This window comes from Limulus polyphemus, unplaced genomic scaffold, assembly GCF_000517525.1.
Source record: "Limulus polyphemus unplaced genomic scaffold, Limulus_polyphemus-2.1.2 Scaffold1802, whole genome shotgun sequence".
In the NCBI taxonomy this organism is placed as follows: domain Eukaryota; kingdom Metazoa; phylum Arthropoda; class Merostomata; order Xiphosura; family Limulidae; genus Limulus; species Limulus polyphemus.
In genome coordinates this window covers 100,292-116,001 of record NW_013667412.1, presented here as the reverse complement: position 1 = coordinate 116,001, position 15,710 = coordinate 100,292, and the positions used below count along the sequence as shown (strand labels likewise).

The 15,710-nt window shown below is 35.8% G+C and overlaps 2 protein-coding genes across 2 annotated transcripts in view; both read right to left on the bottom strand.

The window, feature by feature from the left end:
• Positions 1 to 15,710, bottom strand: part of LOC106464985 (cyclin-dependent kinase 10-like) — a 161,055-nt gene that overhangs the window by 121,933 nt on the left and 23,412 nt on the right. The window contains exons 5-7 of the mRNA XM_022392802.1: positions 15,416 to 15,518; positions 5,096 to 5,177; positions 4,870 to 4,937 (exon numbers count right to left, since the gene is read on the bottom strand). Coding sequence (XP_022248510.1) covers positions 4,870 to 4,937; positions 5,096 to 5,177; positions 15,416 to 15,518 — 253 coding nt within the window. The remainder of the gene's footprint in view (positions 1 to 4,869; positions 4,938 to 5,095; positions 5,178 to 15,415; positions 15,519 to 15,710) is intronic.
• LOC111087153 lies at positions 6,567 to 10,935 on the bottom strand. Its single transcript, XM_022392804.1, has 2 exons — positions 8,765 to 10,935; positions 6,567 to 8,567 (listed from the first exon to the last, which is right to left on the bottom strand). The coding sequence occupies exon 2, from the start codon at positions 8,287 to 8,289 to the stop codon at positions 7,705 to 7,707; it is 585 nt and encodes a 194-aa protein (XP_022248512.1). The 5' UTR covers positions 8,290 to 8,567; positions 8,765 to 10,935; the 3' UTR covers positions 6,567 to 7,704.

Sequence of the window (15,710 nt, the reverse complement as noted above, 5' to 3'; positions counted from 1 at the left end):
TACATGATTGGTCAAATCTATCAAACCTGTACAGAGATTCATTGGTGAAATAACAGATAAAATATAGATTTTGTTCTCAAGAAACATTTGATAACTATCTGGACATTATAATGATTTTGTATATGAAATTTGAAAATTTTCTGATGCATAAAAGTATTTTTAATATTAAAATGAAAATTACTTTGCATGTTAGATAGGCATGAGAAAAACATTGCTTTACAAACTTTAAGACTTAAAAAAAATCTGATATTTTGCATTGTAATGTTTACTGATAATGTGCCAAATTTCTTTAACCTTTGCTTACTAATTCAAAAGTTATAACATGAAAACTATAACAAGCACAAAATGGTTATGAGGTCGGTCCTAGGGACCAAGACCATACTGAGAGAGTTAACGCCCTAGCGTTTATACCCCACAAATTTGAACTACTCATTTAGCATGCATACAGCATGTAACAACCTTCCACCAGTAGGAGCATGAAACACTCTCCTAAAGCAGCTGCTCCTGGACCTCACTTTTCAGATTAGGCCCACAAGAAAGAGAAGAACACTGGAAGTGGGGAGGAAGTGTGTGTGTGAACGGAGGTATCTATTGGAAATCTATTTTCAATGTAACTTCCGATACAATACATACCTTTTCTCACACAATACGTAGAATCCAACACTGAATAGGTGGAGGTACTGGGGAAGTTAAAACAATAAATCCCCTGGAGAAAGTGTCCATAGAGAATCAATCAGGTGTGCTCTGTAATTGAATGGAAGCACACATTAAGAGGAGGATGTGGAATACCTGTTCAACCATAGGAATAGGAATTCCTACATCCTGCAACCGATATTACAAGGTAGACTAAGTCCCCTGAGCTCAACTGTAAGAGCAGGGAAATTAAACATCCGGCAACCAGAATTACAGAGAAGGGGGCATCTACCAGTCTTAACTGTAGGAACAGGGCACTATCTACCTGAACCTGGTATTACAAGGAGGGTCCAACATAGGCTGGTCCAGCTCCATCCAACATCAGCACACCTAGTCCTAAACCTACAGTGAGTAAAAGGAAGGAGGATTTACAGCTATGCCCCCTTCTCAACTGAGATGGATTGATACATAAGGTTATGATGTGTGTTCTACACTCATGAGGAACCCACCATGGTTGAAGTTCCGCCAATCGTGGAATTCCCACTGGAGGGAATGCATGTGAGTACAACCAAGTGGTAAAAGATTTTCCAAAAAAGCCCACATCCCCAAAAGAGACAGAACCTATCGAGCTGGAAAAGAATGAGAGGATAGAGCCTTGATGACCAACTGCTCCATATTTTGAAGATGTAATGGAGAAAGCTGGGCCCAACTGAGGTGAGATTTGAATAAAACTCCCAAATTAACTCAGTACTGTGTAGAGGAAAGGGTGGGCTTCTTCACTTTGATTAACCAACCCAGATAAGCTGCTTCCTCCTGGAGCAAATGGATGTGGTCAAAAGACACCAAACAGGAAGAAGCCAGTTGTCCATATAAGGATGAGACCAAAGTCCCAACAAGTGGAGATGCTGAGCAAAGGTCTTGACTACCCAACAAAACATGTAAGGAGCCTATATGGAAGAGTCTGGAACTGGAAAATACACCTCTCATGGACAAACTGAGAAAAGTGACATGAGGATGGAGAGATATGAACATAGAGGTATGCATTTGCTACATCGAACTTGACGATCCAAAAACCTGGAGTGAAAACTTAACAAAGAGACAGAAATGACTTCATGGTGAAACCAGGAGGATCCAGAAAATTATTTAGAAGGAAGAGGTTAATACAGGTCTCCAATCCAATTGAAAAGCTGAAAGTAAAAACCCAGCTGAATGGGAAACACTGGCTCGATAGTTTCCTTGAGAAGAAGGTCTCTCAATGCCTTGGACTGCTTGGGACAGGATCCCTTCAAGTAGGGAAAGGAACTGGAGACAAGGAAAGAGGAGGTGGAAACCAGATATGAACAGAGAGACCCTCTGACAAAACCCACAGAATTCATGAATCAGTAGTGAAGGTCTTCCAAATGTGAACAAAACAGTAGATCCTAGCCCTCACAGGACCCAACCCCATTGTGTAGTCACTTATACCTCTGTAAACATTCAAAGCAGACACAGGGAAAATGAGGATAAGGATGAGAACACTGAAATGCAGGTAAAGTATGAGGCATGGAAGCTGGAGAATGGGAAACAAGAATAGGATCAGAAGCTATAAAGTCATGAGCAAGGAAAGATAGGGAGTTATGCAACCTGGCCAAGGGACTCCAAAGAATTAGAATGGCCCCCAAAAACAGTGTAATGCAAAAATGGAGTCATCCTTAAATTCCAAAGGAAAGACAAATCCCCACAAGCAGCGCATCTCTTCCCAACAAGTCCCAACAACAAAGCAGCCAGGTAAATAGGGAAAAGGCCGATAATGATAGCCTCACCAAAATTGACCATAGAAGGGATCTGAGGTCCTCTAAAAAATTTTTGGAAGAATGACAAAAGGTGAAAAAAGGAGAGGTAATGTAAAATGTTAGTCATTGTAAGACGAATTCTCAAAAATTATGCATGTGAAAATTATACCGCAGTCTCCGGATTAGAACTCCAGAGGGGTAACAGCAGATCTAACTGGTGAGAATCCAAATAAGGATTTGAAGAGCAATAAAATGTTAAAGGGTGTTGGTTAGAAAATCAAGGAGGTCAAGACATACTAGCCCCTGAAAGTAACTGTGAAAAACCACTGTGCATGAACCTTAATGTTAGGTGAACAGGAAAGCACCAAATAATCTACCATAAAAGGGAAAGAGAAGCATCGTAAAAAACAGGAAAAACATTCAAAATGTGCCAAACCTGTGCAATTAATTGGTTGAAAGGAGTAGAAAGTCAAACCTCCTCCAAAGATGCAGGACATGGCTGTATGGCAAAGGAAGAAGCAGGAGAAAGGCTGTCTGAATCATCTTCATCCTCAACACTTTCATCACTCTGACAAGGTGCTGGCCACTGGGGGAAGAAGGCCCAGGCCCCATGTAAAAAACTAAAACTTGACAAACCAAGGCTTTCACCTCCTTGGCAAACAACGTCGATCAAAGGCCTAGATAACAAGAGTTTATATGTCAGGAGAGTGTCATGCTCCTATTTGTGGAGGGCTGTCGCATGCTCAATGCATGCTAAATGAGCAGCTCAACCTTGTAGAGTATAAAGGCTAGCGTGTCAAGCAGGAAAATTTCTTTTCTATGCATTAGTGGGCAGTGGAAGATTGAGAAAAGCTATCATGTGAGAGGAAGGTGTGTATAGTATTGGAATTAATAATTCTCATTAATCTTGTTTTTTTAGAGTTTTTTTTTATGTCCATCACGGACATAAATCTGTATAATAGCAAAACTGTCCTATTTGAAACAGTTTAGTTTAATGAAATATATTGTTGGTATATATTGCTCTCTCTCTCACAAAAATGACAACCTTTGATTCAGCTTTATGCACATTCGATGGCTATTGCTCCCGATATCATTGCCACAATGTTATCATTCATAGTGGTAGTGCATGAATAATCATTATGATGCATTGGTGATCAACATACCACATGTTATGTATGTGCTTGTAAAATATATATAGCTACTATATTTATATCCTGTAGCAACATGGGGAGTCTGTAAGCAATAGATTAGAGAGACTACTGAACTATACTGGAATAGTGCATGGATTGGATTTTGTAAGTGCGTGATTTTTACACATGCACGCATGCACATAAAATAAGAATTTAAAATAAATTTTGGTAAAGATTCCACTGTCAGTTCTAGTTGTCATCTTAAAGTCATAGTGGATAATACCTGTGGTAATAGCTCCCAAATGTGTTGGGGATATCCCATCTATAAAACAAAATCCAAATGCTGATGTTAAACTTGCCAGCAAACATGGAAATCAATTAAGGGTATATTGTTGAGAGCTTACACCCACAACATTTCAACTCCTACTACCCTTTACTGTCTGCAGCCAGGAATTGCCTTCTCACAACTGGCTGCAGGCTGCCAGAACAATATTAAATGATAATAAAGAAGAACAAATGTGCGATCCCTATCATAAACCATTACTGTGGTTCATGATAATCTGCTATATCTAATGGTATTTAAACTTTGTCTATAGCTATTTTAAGAGCTGATTTTTATTAGTACTAGGAATAGTAAATACAATTAGTGAAAGATAACATTCTCAAGTGAAACAAAATATGGATAAATATATTTTCATGGGACAATAATTTATTAATCCATATAACCCTGTGCTCTATAGTGGGCAGAAAAATTCTGAAAAAAAATTAAGAAGTGTTGTTTACAGATAAGTCACTTTGTAGATGTGCAGAAATGTAAGTTTGAACATTTGTTTAATTTTTCTTTGCAAATTATATTCACTTATTGTCACAAAGTAACGAAATATCCATTTAAAAATACTATTTAATTAGAAAATGTTGAATTTAGAAGTATTAATTTTTATTTAAATATTGATATGCTGAAAAGTAATCTCTGGTCTGTAGAAAGGTAATAAATCATTATTTTTAGGATTTTTTCCTCCTATACAGCTCTAAACACTTTACTGTATTATGAATGATACTAATGTTCCTGAAATCCTAAATTCAGGTTTCATTTTTGAACTTTTCAAATGTGTTTTCAATTCCTAAAATACTTTTCCATAAATATATGTTTTTAACCTCATAGAATGCTTTTTTCAATAATGTCCCCAACATTTAGAATGTTTGTATTAGTTTAAAAACATGTTAAAATATTTCAATATTTTGGTAGATATGGAACTGTTACTGTGGTCTATGAGATCAATTATGAACGAATATATAGTTATACACACACACACACGTGCACAACATTCACTCACCGATGTACAATAAAACTTTTATGTAAGTACTGTAATCCATTGAACAACTGCAACATTATGCACTTCACCTGAAAAAAAAAAATATATATATATATATAAAAATATAGGAATAACCAAAATAGAACAATAAAAAAGCTACAATAAAAGTAGGAAAAATAAACAGTAGAGTACATATACATAGTGTTTAATAATTACACTAGCACGTGAGAGATAAAGATTAACTAACCTGCGATTCAGAGAAGGGTGTCTGAATGTTGTCCAAGAGACTTGCTAAATCTTGTTCACAGTATTCCATAACTAAGAATATACTATAAAAAACACACTAAAAGGTTTTAGGTTAATGTAAATTAGTTTTAGCATTCAACTCCCAAATTCATGACAACAACTTACAGATGAAGATCAGAGAAAGATTATGCAAATTAAATAAAATATAGAAGATAAACTTGCAATAATCCAGATAACCTTCATTTAAATGTAAATTAGAAAATGAACACTGAAATTAGTACTTTCATTACTGATGGTGTGAAAGGTTGTTGATTGAGAATGTAACAAAAATTTCTTAGAGATTCTTCCTAATTTGTCAGATAGGTAATCAACTGAATTTATCCAGTTACATAAAAGTGAAGTGATAATACATATAAACACATCATAAGTATTTCTATGGAAATAAAATTTCCATAATGTAAGCTTTCTTTACCTAAATAATAGATTCTTGCAGTATTAAAGGAAGAAATTCTTATTTTAAACATCTAAAAGCCAAGACTAATAAAAAATCCTTTACAATGGGAATGTTTTAGAAACTGTTTACTTAAACATATATTTTCTTTAGTTTTATCAGATGTTATAGGGCTACAATTCTTGGACAGCACACAATCCACTTCTTTTAAAAAAATACATTTGAAACAAGTCAAACATACATATAAAGAATTCTTTACACTTTTGGCTATAACAGTTGTATCCAGAGCTTTAAATAATTCTCTCTTTTTCGTCAAAGTCCACACAGGCTGGTTCAGTTACATTAGAATACCATTTCATGAGGCAAATTATTCTCCTCTACTCTGTTATTACAATACAATCAATGATAAGTTCACTTACATTACCCCACCCGTTACCATAGTTATAGCCAGAGTTTTAAATAATTCTCTTTTACATCAAAAATTCACACAGGCTGGTTCATTTACTTTAGAACCCAAATTGTAAGATGAATTATTCTTTTCTATTCCATTATTACAATAGAATATGCAATTATAACACTTTAAAAGTCACCACTATAAACTCATTATGACTAAACTTACAAACACAGTCTAGATCTTTATCTCTCTCTAATTTTTTATTTTCACTAACTTCCTATTCTTCCTCTCTCTATTTGCATGTATTTACAATATGCCACAGATAAATCCAGAAATTTCTAGCCATCCAGTAACAACATTAAACATAACAAGAAAAACTTAGAAGATTTGAATACGATGATATCAACAATATTACAAAAGCCTAATAGAACAATTAAACTACATATGATTCGTACAGTTACATAATGAGCTTGTCATAACTATCACTTTTAAAATAATTAACTTTTAACACTCTTGTTATGAAAAATAAATATTCATTAAATATTACATCACTAAATAATAACTCTTAAACTGAAAATTCTTGTATATTCAACAATATGTTCTTCTTCAAGAAAAGTATTTACAATATTTTTTACACTATGTACAAAGACGATTCTCAGTTCATACACAAAGTCTACCTATACAGTCTGCACCAACATTTGCAGTCCTTTTGATAGCTTCGATGCAAAACCTGTAGTTCTACAGGTACAATGCCCACCTCATGACTCTTGCACCATCGATTTTGCACCTCTGGATGTATGAAAGGGGCTGATGGTCCATCTGGATAATGAACTTCCCATAGAGGTAGCTGTGAAACTTCTGAATGACTAGACAATCTTGTTTGATCACCTCGTAGTTCTTCTCGCTACTCAACAGCTTTTTACTTGTGTACATTACTGGAAACAGTTCATCTTCATGTTCTTGTGGGATTACTTCTCCAATTCCAATGTCTGAAGCATTGGCCTCAACAATGAACGGCTTGTTCAAGTCTGGCATTCTAAGAATTGGCAAACTTCCCAACATGCTCTGTAAGTCCTGGAAAGCTATCTGCTGTGGTTGCTCCCACTTTACCTTGTTCAGTATGCCTTTTTTGGTCAGGTCAGTCAGTGGTGCATTAACTTCAGAATAGTTTGGGATGAATTTCCTGTAGTATCCCACTAACCCCAGGAAGGATCTGACTTCATGTTTGGTCATTGGAGCTGATGCATCTTGTATGTGGGTTAGCTTCTTTTCTTAGATGGAATCTTTCCATCACCCACCTTGTCTCTAACAAAGTCCAGCACAAAATAGCCAATGTAGCACTTAGACTGTCTGTTGGTCAGAGATGCTGCCCTCACTCGCCTGAAGAGCTCTCTTAGTTTCTTGAGGTAGTCTTCACATCTGACCGTGTGAGTCAGAATGTCATCTACAAAATACTCGATGTTGGTGGTGTTTTGCAACATCTTTCTAAACATGCATTTGAATGTTGCTGCTAAGTTTACTAACCCAAATGGCATTCTCTTAAAATAGTAACATCTGTCTGGTGTCACAAAGACTGTCTTCTCTTTAGATTCTGTCTTCATTGAGAGCTGCCAATAATCTTTACTGAGGTCAATCTTGGAAAAGAAGTTGGTTCTGTCTAGCTTTGTCATAATAGCCTCTGGGCTGCTTACAGGTTTGGAGTCGAACTTTGTCACAAGGTTTAGCTACCGAAAGTCTATGCAGAAGTTGTTTGAGCCATATTTCTTCAAATTACCACTGGTGAACAGTAGGTTGAATTCAAAGACTCAGTGATTCCAGGTTCTAACACTGCCTCAACTTCCTGCTTGATCAGGTCTCTCATTGCATAGGGCACTTGGTAGGGCTTTACCTTGACTGGATCTCTGGTTATGGTCTCAATACTGTGTTGCACAAGGTCTGTTTTGTCTGGTCTATCTGTGAAGATATCTGCATACTGACATAGTAGATATTGTAGTTCTTTCTTCTGCTTGCAAATCAGGTGTTCACTGATATTGATGTCTTTGTATGTCTCATCTCCACCCAGTGGTCTTAGGTCTAGTAAGTCTTCATCTCGTATAACAAAATCACTGTCTTCTGGTTCTGTGTCTGTGACAATTACATCTGCCATGTCCATCTGAGCCTCAATAGCTGCACATTTTAGGTCATCTTCCCTTTCAAAGTACCTCTTCAACAGATTGCCATGGTAGATCTTGATCTTCCCATCCACTTTCACTTTATAGTCAATTCTGTTCACCCCTTCCTGCACTTCAAAAGGTCCTTTCCACTGAAGGGTGAGTTTGTTGTTCTCTGTAGGTAGCAGAACCAAAACCATATGTCCAACCTTGAAACAATGATCCTTCGCCGTCTTGTCATAGAAGTGCTTCTGACTGCCTTGAGATGCACACAAGCTCTCTCGAACAAGATACCCGGTCTCCTCCAGTCAGTTTCTGAGGTATAACACATACTGGTAAGAGTTACTCACTTCTGACTCTCCTTCTCCTGTCTACAGCTCTTTCAATATCTGCATTTGACCTCATACTGTTCTTCCATATAGCAACCTGTATTAGCTTGTGGACTTCTTGGTAAGCAAATAATAATACCTGCAGGAACCTATCCTAGTCATATGGTCTTTCCTGGCACATCTTCTTCAGCATGCTCTTTAAGATTCCATTGACTCTCTCAAAAAAGTCCATTACATATAGGATATGGTCTCTCCTGGCATATCTTCTTCAGCATGCTCTTTAAGATTCCATTGACTCTCTCAAAAAGTCCATTACATATAGGATTGTATAGAATGGTATAGGAACCTATCCTAGTCATATGGTCTTTCCTGGCACATCTTCTTCAGCATGCTCTTTAAGATTCCATTGACTCTCTCCAAAAGTCCATTACATATAGGATATGGTCTCTCCTGGCATATCTTCTTCAGCATGCTCTTTAAGATTCCATTGACTCTCTCAAAAAGTCCATTACATATAGGATTGTATAGGATGGTATAGAGTTGCCTCCCACAATCAACTCATGAGCCAGGTTCGTCACTTGAGCCCGTATTCTGTTGATACTATACTATGATCTGTTTAATTTCTCCAGTAGAACTGCCTTGACAGATTCACCATAGCACTCCTTTCTGGTCCTCTACTCTGTAAGTCCCCTTCCCCTTTGTCTTGTGCTCAACTTTCTCCTAGGCACTATCCCAAAGTTTCTGCAATGAAGGTTCTCTCTTCTGTGCTTCCTTCATTTTTCTATAGATCAACGTTTGGAATATCACCTTTTGAAACTTACAGAGGCTTGATGATTTTCTTTTCTTGAGCTCTAATGGTTACTGCAGATGCTTCATCAGTCTCATTTCTGTATGATTCCTCCAAACTTCTACTGCCTCGTATATGGCCTATCACCAAGTCATAGTTTGGTGTCTTCATACACATGGCCTCAAGGTCTCCCAGGGAATACTGAGTGTCCACTTTTATTCTTGCTATGGGGAACTTTCTCACTGTCCCATCAATCACTGCTGTACTAGTGCACCCAGTGTCTTTCATTTTCTTGTTCCCGACATAGCCTTCACCTAATAGCATGTTGAGATTTGTTGGCATCTCACAATGTTTGTCATATGGTCTAATCACCACAGCCATTATTGACTCAATCACTTACTTGAGCTGACCATCAGTTGTACACTGTTTAATCATGGAAATAGCACTTCCTTCTTGTGGTGAATCTGACATGTTTCTATTTTGTTTCTACTGGCAGCAGTATCCATGGTGATAATCACTATTTTCTTGTTTCTTGCCAGCACAATCTTTGTAGGTAGTTACATTGTTTTATGTTGATATTTCTGCTGTTGCTTGTTGGTGACAGACTTACACTCATTTGCAATGTGCTCTATTTTATAACAAATATAACATCTCTTCACCCTTTTGTCTATTGAGTTCTTGTCACCTCTGGTGGTATCCTGTTTCTGGTTCAGCCACCACTGGTTTCAACTTTAAATGTTTATTCTTGGAATTGCCAGTTATACTCTTTCCACGGGCTTCCATATACTGTTCTGCCAGTTTTATCACCTCCTCAATGTCTTTTGGTGCCCTTTCCTTTAAGAACAGTGACATTGTCAGTGGATCACGTGATCATGAACTGTTCAAGTATTAGTAAATGTGCTAGTCCTTCAAAACTATTTTCACACTTGGCCATGCCAGTCCATCTTGTAAAGTATTTCCATAGATGTATCACAAACTGAAACACAGTTTTTCCAGTGTCAAACTTGACTTCTCTGAATTTTTGGCAAAAACCTTCTTCAGTAAATTCATAATGTTTCAACAAAGGCACTTTTAACTTGTTATAGTACATGTCATCTTCTGACATCATGCCTGCATACACTTGTGGGCCTTTTTCTGTGAGAAGTGGGCTGAGACAGACTGTCCAGTCATCTTTGTCCAAGTTTTGACTTTGGGTGAATCTTTCATAACTCTCCAGGGAAGCATCCATTGCATCTTTCTGTTTATCAAATTTGGGGAGCTTGGGTCAGCTAGCCCTAACCTTATAGTCATTCTTGGCTCGGTTGACCCTAACAACATTGTCATTCTTGAGTCCTTAATCTTTCTGTTGGGTGAACTTAGTGATCTCAATTTGTACTCTTATTCTATTTCCAGTCTCTTCTCTGACTACATTCTTCTCTCTCTAGATTTTCTTGTTGTTTAACAAACTCTCTTAAATCACCATCTTTTAGCCCAAGTCAGTCACCTCCCTCTATCCATTTATTAAGATAAGTTGAAATGGTTATATAGCATGATTGTAATCTCTATCCTGTTTTTGCCACCACTATAGTTGTGCACATATGGGTCTACTTCTGCTGTCATTCACGTCTTATTTTACCACCATTTACCACAGCATAGTCCTGGCTGGCTCACCAAAATCAGGGTTTATAGATCCGTGATTCTTTACAGTAGGTGTCTGTGACTTATTGGTGATAAATTTGGACAATAAATGGACAGCACACAATCCACTTGTTTTAAAATAATATATTCAAAACAAGTCAAACGTATATACAAAGAATTCTTTACACATATATCCAGAGCTTTAAATAATTGTCTATTTTTTGTCAAAGCCCACACAAGCTAGTTCAGTGAGTTTAGAATACCATTTGACAAGATAAATGATTTTTTCTACTCTGTTATTACAGTACAATAAGTGATAAGTTCACTTACATTACCTCATGCATTACCACATTTGTAGCCAGAGCTTTAAATAATTCTATTCTACATCCAAAGTCCAAACGAGCTGGTTCATTTACTTTAGAACCTAACTGACAAAATGAATTATTCTTCTTTACTCTGTTATTAGAATACAATTTTATTGTTTTATTGCCCTTTGAACCATGTCTAACTACTATTCATGCCATTGTAAATTGTAAATCACTTGGAGAATGTGTGGTTTATGTTATTATCCACAAGCTACCTCAAGCTGCTCACATGCGTTGCTCCTGAAGATTATTTTATCATATTATTATTATTTATTTTACTTAATCAAATCTTAACTAACCTAAAAATTTCCCTATTTTACATTTTAGTTATTTTCATTCTAATAAATAAATAATACACATGAAAAACAAGAAATAAATTTCTTACCTGGACAGAATATTTTTGGGTGTTGACTGTCGATGACACTTAACCTTATTTTTTATACTAATGGTAGTAATGCACTAAATAATTTTTATTTAATTAAATAATGCACCAAATAACATAGAATAATAACAGGCAAAAAGCAGACAATGTCCCATAACTATCACAATTTTTCTGGCTTTCTAACTATGCAACAAGAGTCGTTGCCAATTCATCCAAGCTAGTCGATATGTTTTGCATTTGTACTAAACAAAAAATGGACAATTTTCTGTTCAGAAAATGTATTATAATATGTCATTTGACAGATGAAAACCTTGACTTTCTATTGGTTATAAATAATATAGTATTAAACATAAGAGAGAACTATTAACAAATCCTGAAAGAGAGGATGTGACAGGTGGGTGTGGCAAGAGGGATCTGACATCCTATTTGATGGCTCTGTAACCAAACAATATTGAAGGCTATAAAAATTATGCTTTGTCTGAGCAATGACGATTTGACAGTGAATCATTTACATTAAATTTCATACTTATTGGATGGGTGGTGAATAAATTACAAGAAGAGCTGATGCCTAGAGAAAAAATGTCACATTTCTCACACTAGGGGAAATACTGTCTTATAAAATGAAGAATTTAAACTTATATAATGTAAAAATATGGACTATTGGTTACGATTTTATGCTATACTACATGGTATAGCATGAACAAAAAGTAGTTTAATTAAATTTTGAATGTTGCTCACTAAAAACCTTGTAAAATGCATAGTAAAGGATGCCAGTGGAGAGAGGGTTAAACCAATAATGCAGCTATCATTTATCATTCCACATCTGGGAAGTGGTCAAAGTTAGAAAAATGTTGAATTTATAACAGGAAATAACAAATGGTTATATATGAGAGAAGGGCATGTGCAATCCAGGAGTTAATTGGCTTGGATTTCTATGTGTGTAACATCAATTTATGATCAAGGATATGTGGAGAGCACCAAAGAGTGTTAGTTGCAGTTCTGGTTCCATTCCAAGAAAGTCAAAGAACCAATCAGAAATCGAGAATTACATGGAACAGTTATGAATTCCATTCTTTGTCAAATTCTCCAGTACAGAGCAAACATACAGTTTGATGTGATTGTTTTTCACAGAAGCTAGTATTTTGCACCTCAACAGCTTATCCTGGTGATTCACAGATCATTGATGTCATGTCCACCTTGTCATCTCTAGAAAACATCCACCATACTAGCTCCCTGTAAGTTGAATTGCTATCTTTAATCTTGTCAAATAATATATTTAACTAAAGATGTATCATGCCAGAAAATATAAATAACATTGAGTTACTTGTGAACCTAATTAAAGAAATCGAAGATATTACTGAAATATTGAGAAGTTTGATGGATAACTTGTTACTTGAATGTTCATTATAAAGTGAAATTATGACAGAGAGTTTAATCAGAGTTTAGTTAATTGATAACTTACTGGCTATAGTTAAGATATCAATGTAGACATTAGATGGTTTAATAAATAAATGTGCGACAATTTACTGTTTTCCTTTTTATAGAGTTTTATGCGTCTAATTTATAATTGCATAACTTTTCACACACACCCATCTATTTTTGCCCCATAAATTAATAACTATGTTCTTTATCCTCCTTGACATTCTTATATTTGCAATTTCTTGTATCACAGGTGTCATTTTTTTTGCAAAATTTTTACTTCCCTTATTATGAAATTAAATTTATCAGTCTTGTATATATTAACAGAGGAGGTAGCAACCACTAATGTTTCTTGCATGCACTGCAGGTGCAAATACATAGTAGGTTCTGACTCCATTTCCAATACCATTTTTGTTTCAGTTTTCTGAGCTCACTTTGCAAAATCAAAGTTTAAAATGTGAAATCAGTCTAAAATGCTCCCACAGTTCATCCTTTGTCACAGGCACCCATCACTCCTCTACACAAGAATGAGAAGACAATGGACTTATTTATTTTTGACTGTCGAGCATACTAGTTGGTTTCTTCTAACAGTTGTCTCCATAACAGTGTCATCCAAAAAACAATTACAGTTACATCAAAATCAGTTACATCAAGCAAATTAGCCTTTACGCCTGGGTTTCTGGTAAAAAGAAAGCATGGGGTAGGGGGTAGAATGTTAGTTAGATTTATAGGACATCAGGATTTTGCATTCTGAAGACCACCATCATTTTCAGAATCACTTTTATTTTCACTTCTATCTGTTATAACACTTTCACTTGAACTAAAGCTATCATGCCAAAGCAATTTCAATTAACTTCTGTCATCAGAATAAACAAAATATTATACATTCAGCAACAGTTGTTTCCATTTACTTGCCATAGTACAGGATTGGATGACAGTATATCACACATGACAAATGGTCACAATGTCAAGAAATGCAGGAACACTGACCCAGTGCACAGACCTTGCTCTGAAATTAATTATATAAAGAGATTTAAATGTGTACTGGCTCTATCTATGATGTTTAGTGATGTCAATTAGTGGTAGATGGCAGTAGTGGACAGAAGAAAAACTCAGGCTAAATGCTGCAGAATCAGAAAGTTTACCCTAAGGAGGTGAGTGATTTTTGTTCAGCTTGCTCACCCTGAGACTATCATGGGGTAACTGCCAAAATGGTGAAGGTTTTATAAACAGGCATGGATCTAGGGGGTCAAGATCTTGTCTCCTTTTTTTTTTCTTTAAGGACTTAATAATTATATTCTTTAACGTTGTACAAGCAAGCTTGGATTTTTGGAAGGAGGTCCAGGGGAGCCAAAATCCCCACCTTACCCCTTCCACCTATTTGTTTTTGAATTAATAATCACATTATTTAGCATTGTACAAGTAAATGTAGATCTGGGGGGGGGGGTCCATCAACCCTCCATTTTTTTCAGAAATGAATAAAAAACAGCTAAACGTATGTAGAATACTATATAGTATCGTAAAGAAATTGTATATGTCACTGCTTTTATTTGATTGGATTATTGATTAGTATAATAGCTTATTTTCAGTATTTCTAAGGTCTACACAGCTGAAGTCCAAAGCAATACAGTTATTGCCTCAGCCAATAACTGATTATTTTAAAAAGAATACAATATGAATATCAATTAAGCATTGCCATGGTATATTTTTGGCCCTTGGCTTTCTCCAGACACTAATAGTGTGTGTGTGTGTGTGTTAACTAAACTTAAGAGATTTGTTTTCATCAAAATTAATATCATCGGGACATCTACAGCTTTTACAACATATACATATTACAAGATCGATAGATATTACTATTGAGATAAAAAAGAGACCATATTCAAAGCTAACCTGTAAATGTAAAGTAGCAAAATGTCTGAAGTGTTACAAGTGTAGCAGTTGTGGATGGGGGTTCGTGATTGCACATCAGATGCTCAAAAAGTAAGCCATAAGAGAAGTCAAAGAAGCTTTAGTGGAGGAGGTTGTGTCAAATGCCCGAAGAGAAGTATTTCTGCGCACAGGAGTGGTAAACTTATGGATGTATCCAATATCTTGGCCTCAAATGGTGATGAGAACAGAAATGGGAGTAAATTCCATTTTTATGCTAGATGCTCATTTTGAAACAAAGGTACTGTTACTATCATACAACGAATGCTGAATGTTGGTTTTGTTAAGTATATGTGTGTATGGTTGCAAAAGTGTGTGAGACCTAAAAAGTCCAGGTACTACTGCTCTAAATAAAAGTTTGGCTTATCTGTTAAAGAAAAAAAAAACTCTTCTTAATATAAGAAGCAAGATGCATGTGTTAGCTCTACAGAAGTACACATTTTTGGAAGATTATTCCTGGGATAATAATTGCTATTCCTAATAACTATTACAAACACTCACCTGTCCAAACTCTTGCCAACAACCACTTCTTTCAAGTTGACAATGTTGTTATGTTGAAGATTTAATAAAATGTTAATTTCCCGAAGTCCACTTACAGGTACACCTAAAAAACAGCATTATACACAAATAACTTCAGAAAAATCAGTAGAAGCTTTTTAAAGTGCTTTTCAATGTATAAAAGTTTGGTTGAACCAGCCAAGTTCCTGATCTCAAACTGACCTTTATAGTTTTAATATTGTAACTTCTAGCATGTTCTGTGTATCTACATGAAATTTTGCAAGCTTTCATTTAGCAT